Here is a 10,090-nt window from a genome sequence, read left to right as displayed (position 1 = left end):
TCTGTTCTTCAGAGCACGTACCATTATTGTCATCTGTGGAAATTCGAGGCTTCACATTTCCGATTAGTTTACAGAAACCAAACTTGCAGCTCGATTTCGGTACTGTTAGCTTGAGAATATCAGACACAATTTATCTAGAATGAAACATCTCTACCGAGGGATATGGCATGGAGTTGCAACCGTGGCTTGTACTGGGCACACTTCTCGTTTAAGTTTGATTGATGAAATTATTCTTCTCTAGTGAATAAGCTTACATGATTATTTTACACCTTATTATCTGTTATCTTTATCTGAATATAAGACTACGTACCCCTGCAAATAACTTTAAATCAGGACTGTCGATTTCAGAAATTAGAGCTTAAAAACAAATATTTTTAAGAAATTCCTGCTCAGTCAAGGTATTATTCTCTGCCTGCGGAGTCCATAGCACCTCGACAGCCCATATAGAACAATGGTAACGTATATCAGATACAACGTACACATAGTGGATAATACAATATTTAGGGTGTCATTATTATTACCTCAAGTTCTTCTGCATCAACATTCAAAGATCGCGATGCACCTTTGATTTCCTCTGTGAATGAAGATAGGTAGTTTATAGAAAGTGAAGAGTCAAGGTAACAAAACTTGGCTACATAAATGGCACCAAACTGTTTGTGGGATATATGTGAAATTAAACGGGATGGTCGCATCAAGTTACAAGAACAAAAACTATCATCCTCATAAGTCATATCCATCCTTTGTTGTCAGATTAATTTCTTATGTTCGCCCGAAAAGTACCTGAAGTACAAAACTATGATTATGATACAAACAAGCCCTGGGTAGAGCTTGTTTATTTGGAAAATAGCAAATCAAATGGTAAGCCTGCAACAAATTTCTCAACTGTTGTGCTATTCGCAGAAATTGTGTCTAAATGAGGTTAGTCTTTACAGGCAGATATATACAGAGTGATGTTTCTTAGCACATAGAGGTGTCAAACATATCCTAGAGTATATTGTAATCAATCCTACAAGTGGGGGAGACTCTTGACATAACGAAAACATCTTCCTACTTGCAGTGTATTGCGTTCCAAAACTAAAAATTGCCTGCCATCAAAGTTTCGAACAGATGCCTTTATCAGGTCATAAAATCCGGCCTCAAACGTGGGTAGTTTTGGATAAATCCCTGCTCAGACAATGTTTCATTCTCAGCCTGCGGAGTCCAGAGCACCTCTACAGCCTATATAGAACAATGGCAATGTATATCAGATACAATGTACTTATAGGATCAACAGGAGGCCCAAACTGAAAAGTATTATATAGTGGATAATAAAATATTTAGGATGTCATTGTTATCACCTCAAGTTCTTGTGCGTCAACATTCAAAGATAGCAAGGCACCTTTGATGTCCTCTGTGCTTCTAATAGCAGGAACTTTATACATGCTGTTAGCAGCCACCAGGATTGTCACCTGTGAACGGGTGTCAGGAGAAAAGTATGGGTAGAATAATAAAAAATACAGATACTTCAGACTTTCAAAATACGTTCTGCAAGAGGTCAAGTTAACAAGTAGGAGCCATCTAAAGACAAGAATAAACAACTAGTATTAGCTTCTGTCCAGCTTACGCATCACTTCTTTCTTGGATAACAAATATCCCCTTATTTTTCTCACAACATCATTTTAATTCCATTTGAAGGAGGACGCAGAAGATTTCACCATAAGAAGATCTAGATGCAGATAGTCTAATGTTTACCAATGATAGTTTAAAAAAGGAGAGATTCAGCAGACATTTCGGAGCATCAAATAATGTCTGGTTTATACATGTTTTTGTTTCATTTGAAGCTACAGCGAAGGCTATCTTCAAGTTAACAATATTCGTGATACGGAACTTCCTTGATCAATTAAATAACCACTTAAAGTAGATTCAGTAACAATAAGAAAATGAAAGAAAAGGAGAGTTTGCCCCTGTAGCAGTGTTCTGTGATCATATTCCTTTTGTAGAATTTGCATCTAGGGGTTTGGTGACCATGTGCTACTAAAAAAAACGAAAAAACTCTAACGTTCAGAAGCGTATGCTGCTCCAATTGATCAATCCAAAGTCATCCTAAAGAGTATTTAGTAGACATGTGTAGTACTTTGAAAAGGATAAAGTATTACGAACAAATAGTTAGCTCAGTATGTCAAAACAAACAAGAAAAGTAATCGATTTGTCAGAGGAAGTACTTGAAACAGATGAACTTACTACTTCGTAATTTTTTCCAGGAACGCCTTCTCTTTGTATATTGACGTTGTTGAAATTTACCAGTGATCCTGCATGACACTTCTCGTTTTCTTCACTCGAGAGCTGCTTGAACCTCATTAGCAATACTCCAGTGGTACTATACTTTTCTACCTATTAGAAAATTTGTGGGGCACATAAAAACGTTCAATCGTTATATGATTTTTAAGAAGAAATGAAGATAAACAAAGATTAGTGGTCAGCTACAGCTTCTATTGATTGCTTAAACATAAGGCAGTGACTATTTCATAGGTATGCAGTAAATAGAGGGGCCGAAATCATTTACAGAATAAAATAGGTTTGACATACCGATGAAAAGCCAGAGATCATGTATTCTGGATATCGTAGAAGCGCCGACACTGTTTCTGAATCCATAGTTGAAAAAGAGACACGGCATTAGTTGAATGCCACGGAGTAAAAAACAAATCATAAATATAATGTTCCAAAAAAGATACAAGGAAAGTCCTGATCATAACTCACTTGTCAGTATGCGGTGCCATCCCCTCGCTGTAGAAGTGTTTGCAGTGCTGGAAATTTCATTGAGCTCGTTTTGAAGTGAAAGAGCCGTGCCCATTAGGCCCACCTACCATGTCAGGATTGCAAAGAACTATAAACTAGCTCTAGCATGTTTTGGGTATTGATTTCTTTACTGCATCAGATTCCTTCTTTTACAAATGAAAGCAGGAGTCCTTTGTTTAGAAACCAAAAGGACAGTTGATTTGATTTGAATCTTTGTTCTGTTAAAGAAACCAAAACACTATCACTATCCGATATTCAGAGTGTACCTGAACCATTATAAGCGTGTACTGTTCTGATTTTATTGGCTCTCTCCTGTACTGTTCTGATTTTTTCCTTTTCCGATCTTTTTCGTTTTCAGAGCAGCAGAAGGCAATCATAAAACCGGCACAGAATAAAACTAAGATCACGACGCTGGTAACGAATATTATAACATCTACTTTGCTGCCTCTCCGTCCTCCTCCCTGCCCTCTACTTCCCCCAGAGTCTATATAGTCCCAGGAAGAGGAGCCTCTTCCGCCGGAGGAGAAAGAAGAGCCACCGCCTGAAGAGACGGGAGAACTTTCTCCAGAGGAGCCACCCATTGAACCACAATAGGGGGCCAAAGATATATACAAGGAGGACATTAAGAGAAGCAAAAGAAACGCAAGAATTGGTGGTCTACTAAACTTGATCGTTGATGTCATTGTGCTCTGCTTGTCTATATGTATGAATTATGTTAGGCTTTTAAAGATTCTTCTTCTTTTTTCCTGTGGGTTTTGGAGAGATTACGAGTTTTTTATTTTTATTATGGATAGAATTACGAGAATAAAGAAAGTTAGTAGGGGAAAGGGGGTTGGTATTGGACTATATACGTAACGGTTTCGCTTCGCCCTATAGTTGCTAGTTAGTTAGAGTTGTAGCTTTTGGAACTGGGGAAGTATGCCAAGTTCAATCAGGTGCGGGCGTGTCAACTAACAATTGGTCCCATCTATTATGAACCCATGAATCTGGACCGTTTATCAATTCAGACATGTAATCTATCTGATGTTGTTGTGGATGGACTGGAAAGTTACATTTGACCTGAACTCAGGCCCGTATTAGGCGAGTCTTTTTTGCAGGCCCATGTCCTTTGATTAGATATCACGAGCTGGAGCCGGTTAGATCTAATCACACACTGGAGCGTACAACCACCGAGAGCCAAACAGAACCCAAACTGCTTCATTCTGTTACTGCATAAAACCCTAATAATAATACCTTCATCTTCCACTCCTTGCCCAAAGGCAGCCTCCGTCCGAATCAAAGCCTATCAGCGTCGTCAAGGAGAGAAGAAGCCTATTAGTCACAGACAACCATGGCAGACAAGGCTGTGACTATTAGAACAAGAAAGTTTATGACAAACAGGCTTCTTTCTAGGAAGCAGTTTGTGAGTTCCATCTCTTCAGTTTCCTTTCTTTGTTCCTTTTTAGGTTGTTTGGTTTCTAGAATAATACATTCTATAAACTAACCATGGTTTTTGAAACAGATCATTGACGTCTTGCATCCTGGGAGAGCTAATGTTTCTAAGGTATGTGGTTAGTTTTTTTTTCATGTTCTTAACTGCTTTTTTTTTCCTGTGATTTTTGGTATCTGATAATGGGATATTATGAAGGCTGAATTGAAAGAGAAGTTGGGAAGTTTATATGAAGTGAAAGACCTGAATTCGATTTTTGTGTTCAAGTTCCGTACTCATTTTGGAGGTGGGAAATCAACTGGGTTTGGGCTGATTTATGACTCTGTTGAGAGCGCCAAGAAGTACGAGCCCAAGTACAGGCTAATCAGGGTAACTGCCAATCTGCTTAACTCCCCTGCTACTGCTCTAGAATGTTCATCATCTGCTTACATTTAGTGCATTTGTTGAATGTCTTGTTCCTTTGTTAGTGTCGAATCATCTTTATGCAGCTGCAATGCGTATGCATAACACTCAATATGTTAGTGAGACTAATAGTTAATTCAAGGAAAGAATGGGCAAAATAATACCTGCTGATAGATTTTTTGAGCATTATTTGATTAAAAGAAAATGTGATTATCTAACCCTTTGCTTGATTTCTGATTATGTGGACTTTTTGGTTTTTGCTAGCTTGAAATTTCTCTGTGAATGAACAAACCTATTCTGTTAATTCAGATTATAAATAGAATCATGTGTGCGGGTAGCCTACTCATAGTGCAAACAAAGAACAAAACCTAGTGTAGGATAGACATTTTCAGAACCCTTCAGGATGCTTATTAAACTATAAACATATCAAAACCTTTTCATGATCCAAGCTACTCGATTTTTTTCGCAATAACTTTCCTTGCATCAACTATTTCTCCAGTCATATAAGCACTTTGGTCAAATCAGCTCTTCTTTACATCCATGTGGTATGTATGGAAGTAGCCTGGGAATTTTCTAGCCAATACCTTAAAACACACCTTTCAGTTTCTCTTAACTTTCAAATAGAATTCCGAGAGCCTATATGTATCACTTCTTTCTATAGCCTTTTGCACATTATTCACGGAGAGTATTGTCTCCAGTTTTGAATGCAGAAATGCAAATGAATTTGTGATCCTAGGATAGCATTAGTTTTAATTGGTAAGATGGTTTGAGGGGTTATGGATAATGTGTCACTCTACATTTCCATCTAGTCTTCACGTAATTGAGAGACGACAGAAGTTAGCTGCTATAGAAGTACTTTGCTTGCTGGTTGGATCATTAACTTGTCAATTTTTTGGAAAGTCATCTCCTGTGTTATTGATTTAGAGTTCAAATGCTCTCCTTTTTCCTTATGTTAATGAGCTGGGGAGTTTGGAGCTGAGGTGAGCTAATATTGACAAACTGTTGTATGATGATGCTGGATGCATTTTTTATTCTTCTTTAGACTTGTCTCACAAAAGCATCTGAAACCTGCATTATAAAGGTTTTTTATTATGTTCAAAGACAAAACAGATTCAACATTTGCTTACAGCTTATATGTTTAACATTTTTCTTGCTACAATTCAAATTTGACTGAATTGATTCTGGATCAATAACAAGGAATTTGGTACCGCTAAAAACTATTCAAGGTGAAGAGAATATCTTTTTTGCCAATGCAATGGAAGCTGATATAGACAAGCTACAGTATGAAGATGTTGAATGCCTTTTTTACTCTTCTTGAGACTAGTATCTGAATTTTTATGTTCAGACAATGCAGACTCTATTTGTGCACTGCTTTGGTGTATTTGTTAGAATAATTATGTCTGCTTTTATTGTTAAGCCTCACAAACATCTACAGTTTAGGATATATGCTAGCTATTAGCTCTTTGATCTGGAACCATATTTGCCATATGACCACCACATGTATTGGTGAAACAAGAAACTGATTTAGTTTTCTGAAGTTCAACATGATTTTGTTAGTGTATACTGAGTACTCTAGTGCCTGGGTTTTTTGTGTTTTATGCTGAATAATTGCTTGTTTTTATGATAGAATGGACTAGCCACCAAGGTGGAAAAATCAAGGAAGCAACTAAAGGAAAGGAAGAATAGGGCCAAGAAAGTTCGAGGTGTAAAGAAGGTAATTTAGCAAGTTTTCTTTGGCTCCCATTCCTTATTATTTGATTTTTCTAGCCTCCACATCCAAACTATTGATCCTGAACATGTTTCTTCTATGTAAAGACTAAGGCTGGAGATGCTGCAAAGAAGAAGTGAGATCTAAGTGAGTGAGCTACCTACCCATCACACTAATACGACTGGGAACCTGGATGTTTCCTTCTTGCATTTTATCTACCAATCCTCCAATGAAGTTTTGCAAAGTTTTTTTTTGTTTTGGGACGCTTTAGTTATTTTTGCCAGGTGTCTGAACATGCCCGTATAGAGGTTTAATATCCGAGGAATCATTTGTTGAGGTGAGATTGTTTGACAATTTTGCGTTGGTGATGTTGTTTTGGGTGGTCCTGATGCTGCTAATGCAAATTGTTCTCGCTTCACTCTTCACTCTTTTGGAATTCTTATGCCCTATACAGGATTATGAATATTTTTGTTTTCCAAGATTTCTTGTTAGTTTCTACAAGCAATTCTTGATTGTAACGCTGTGTTAGTCCTGACCTCAATTTTACTGCAACAGAAGTTGACTGTCAGTTTCTTCAAGGGGAAAAGGGTCATGGCCTGAGCGTTAAATTCTATTCTGAATTTTTCACCTGTTGTGAGCGTGGATAGTCTGGATGCAAACGTATTACCCGGCGATATAACTGGATGGCATTGGTGCTGCATGGTGAATACTAGTTTTCAGTGCCTCCATGCGACATCAGTAGCTGGAAAAAATTGACTTTAGCAAATGACAATCAGGTGTAAAACTTAAGCATGAGCTGTAATTGATATCTCAATCGATCATTTCGGCGCGTTTCTATTTCGATCTTGAGCGTTGACTATCTCGAAAATTCCTCCCCTTTTTTCCTCCTTCTCCCTCTCCCGTCACCAATCTCCTTCCTTCTCTCTCCGGCCCTCCCATCGCCGATCTCACATCTTTACCATCAACATCCCAAACCGAAGAAAAAAACTTAATCTCCAAAACCCACAAATTCACAACCGCTCCATCTATATTCTATCCGATGAACGTGCAATAGTAGCTTTAAAACATGAGAATGACCCTTCATTTTTCTTTGAGCTACACCACAGCACTTCAGAAGCCTCTTGAACAGAAAAGGCACAATTAACACACAAGTTCTAGCGTCCAGTGATGATGTTGGTGGCCCTTTTGAAGTGCAATTGTTTTTCCTTGTACATGGTATCTGAGTGTGAGAGTCGATTGTGAAAGAACTTGGACTTTACACTGTTAGAATATTGCCTAGAAAGCAACCATGTAAGTAAGGCGCGCACGGGGTATGCTGGCGGGGCAGGGGCCCGCACCAGCATCAGATTACTCTGGTAAAACTGGCAATTTCACCATCATAAATTACAGATAACACAAGAGTTATAGCAAGGCATGAGATTATTGAACATAATCTATTACTCGTAATAATTCTTCATAGTATTCGTTCTTGTCAGGTGACGCCCATGGAAAACAAAAAAAAAAAAAAGACTAGACATAGGCTCCACATCACTCTTCCAAAATGAAGAGTGGACTATTCCTTTTGCAGGCAAGGATCGAAATCTTTGACTGGAATATGTGAATGTGAAAATGAAAATAAAAGCTCAGCGCACACATTCATATTTTTATATTTTAAAAGTGTTTATAAAAAATTTAATTTTTAAAAATTAATATTTCTGTAATATTTTTATATTATTTGAATGTGCTATTAAAAAAAATTTAAAAATAAAAAATATTATTTTAATATATTTTCAAAAAAAATATTTTTAAAAATAGTTATAATAGCACTTTTAAAAAAACTTATTAAGGTGGACGCGCGTTGGTGCACCTTTTATTAGAAAAGAAATCGAAAGTCTTGCATGTTTATGGCAGTAAATGCTTCGTGAGTTTTTATATTGCAGAAAGTGAGATATAAAGGAGAAAAAAGCGAGAGCAAAGGACAATGGAGTCCAAGAGAGTTTTGAGTTTAAGCAAGTGTTCAACTTGTTGAATAATGACTTACGGAGCTTGACTGAGAAAAAAAATATAGTTGGTTACTTTTCAATATTATACTGATGAGATCATTTTGAGATCCCGTTGTTCTAATAATAAAAGTTTTTCTAGTGGATTTTGATTCTATGATTTTCCCCTTTCATATTGAGGTATTTTTCCATGTAAAATATCATTAATTTTTACACAAAACAAGGTTGAGTTCTCTAGCTAGGATGTGGTTATTTAAAGTGTTGGTTCAGTAGTAAGAGTTTGAGACTAAGAGGTTTGTTTTCTCTGTGGTCTCAAATTCGAGCCATGTAGTTGCTCATATAATGACCACTGAGACTTACATGGTCGTTAACTTCAAGGCCCGTGGAATTAGTCGAGATACACGAAAGCTGACTCGGATATCCATATTAAATTAAAAAAAGAAAATATACTGCAATTGAGGTCATGGTCTAACGAGGAAAGGGACTTGTTTTCTTTTTCTATATTTGGGTTCGATTCTCTCTTTGCATATATGTCATCTCCGCGGTGTTTTACATGCTTGCTGGGCTTGCAGGATGTTTAATGGACCCGTGTAAGCTAACCCGAACATCCTAAATTATACATACACGCACCGCACACCATATATTTCATTAAAAAACAAATATTATATTTTTTTTAAGGTATATTCAGTTGTATATTTTACAAACAAATACTATTGTAGTGTGTTAGAAAGTGTGTTCCAAGCCAACGGATTGGTGGCATGTGAAAAAAAAAAGAAAAAAGAAAAATCAAATTATAATGTGCTTGGACATGCGTTATAACATGATAGAACGTAATCTAAAGTCAGACTCTAATCTTCCACTTCAACTAGTCGACTGGTTGGATCTAGTTATATTGATTAGTTAACTGTTACATACAAAAATTATAATTTTATAAAAAAAAAATTTCAAATATGTTTTACGAATTAAAAATACATTTGTCAAACTTGCAAACTCAAAAATATACAACAATTAAAATATTTAAAAGTTATTGTTCACATGATATGGTGATTTTGAGTTATGAGTCTGCCATAACTGAATAAGGATATGCCACATACAGATTATATTGATTGCTGGCAGGTGTATTTATGGACTAGTGAGATGAGATTAGGCTCAAGAGGAGGTCTGATTGCATCAAACTAAAATGACAACTCAAAAGGATCATAACTTTCGATTCAACAGTTGGATTGCACTTGAATTTTCACAAGAGTTTTCAGAGGCAGTTTTCCTTATATTAGCTACTATAGCGCTACACAAACCGTCAGATCTTTAGATATTAAAAATCTCACAAATTCCTTGGTTTTGATAGTTTTGAGATTTTTCTTATTATTTTTGGAACCAATTAACTAATTTCACTGGTTAATACAGATTGACCGATCAACTGAGTTAAAAACAGCATGGTGTGACCATGACGCGCTTTAGAAATGTAATATTTACTAAATATTGCTATTTTAAAGGGCAACAACGATTTTACTGTGCTCATGGAACCAGCACCATTTTATTTTACAGAGAAACCTTTTGTTTTCATGTCAATTCATCAAAGTTTTTGTGTGTGTTAATTATCAAATTTATCCAATTCAATATTAAATCAGATCTGGACTCGCAGTGAAAAGAGAGGTTTTAGGGGGAGAGAGAAAAAAAGAAGAAGATACATTCCCAAGTTCACACGGCCTTTTTTAATTTTTTTTATGTTCAAAGCATTTTCAACGTCGCTTTTACATCCTTTTGGAGATCAAGTCTTGACAAGCTATTGATGTTCAG

At 36.5% G+C, this 10,090-nt stretch overlaps 2 protein-coding genes across 3 annotated transcripts; one reads left to right on the top strand and one right to left on the bottom strand.

The window, feature by feature from the left end:
* Positions 1–1,116: 1,116 nt before the first annotated feature.
* On the bottom strand, positions 1,117–3,356 carry LOC133705235 (uncharacterized). Its single transcript, XM_062130372.1, has 6 exons — positions 3,042–3,356; positions 2,737–2,839; positions 2,566–2,621; positions 2,281–2,370; positions 1,338–1,448; positions 1,117–1,218 (listed from the first exon to the last, which is right to left on the bottom strand). Exons 1-6 carry the CDS (start codon positions 3,354–3,356, stop codon positions 1,117–1,119), a joined length of 777 nt encoding a protein of 258 aa, XP_061986356.1.
* A 584-nt stretch (positions 3,357–3,940) lies between these two features.
* LOC133704139 (small ribosomal subunit protein eS24z-like) lies at positions 3,941–7,155 on the top strand. 2 transcript variants are annotated; one of them, XM_062128897.1, is made up of 6 exons: positions 3,941–4,177; positions 4,277–4,318; positions 4,403–4,573; positions 6,234–6,320; positions 6,422–6,461; positions 6,870–7,155. In XM_062128897.1, the coding sequence occupies exons 1-5, from the start codon at positions 4,106–4,108 to the stop codon at positions 6,452–6,454; spliced, it is 405 nt and encodes a 134-aa protein (XP_061984881.1). In that variant the 5' UTR covers positions 3,941–4,105; the 3' UTR covers positions 6,455–6,461; positions 6,870–7,155. The 2 variants fall into 2 exon arrangements, with proteins under 2 accessions (XP_061984881.1, XP_061984880.1); XM_062128896.1 differs by lacking the exon at positions 6,870–7,155 and having other exon boundaries at positions 3,943–4,177; positions 6,422–6,793.
* The last annotated feature ends 2,935 nt before the right edge of the window (positions 7,156–10,090 follow it).

The sequence above is a fragment of the Populus nigra genome, chromosome 10 (genome assembly GCF_951802175.1).
Source record: "Populus nigra chromosome 10, ddPopNigr1.1, whole genome shotgun sequence".
Classification (NCBI taxonomy): Eukaryota; Viridiplantae; Streptophyta; class Magnoliopsida; order Malpighiales; family Salicaceae; genus Populus; species Populus nigra.
Note: the sequence above shows the minus strand (reverse complement) of the source record. Positions and strands in the feature narration are given on the sequence as shown.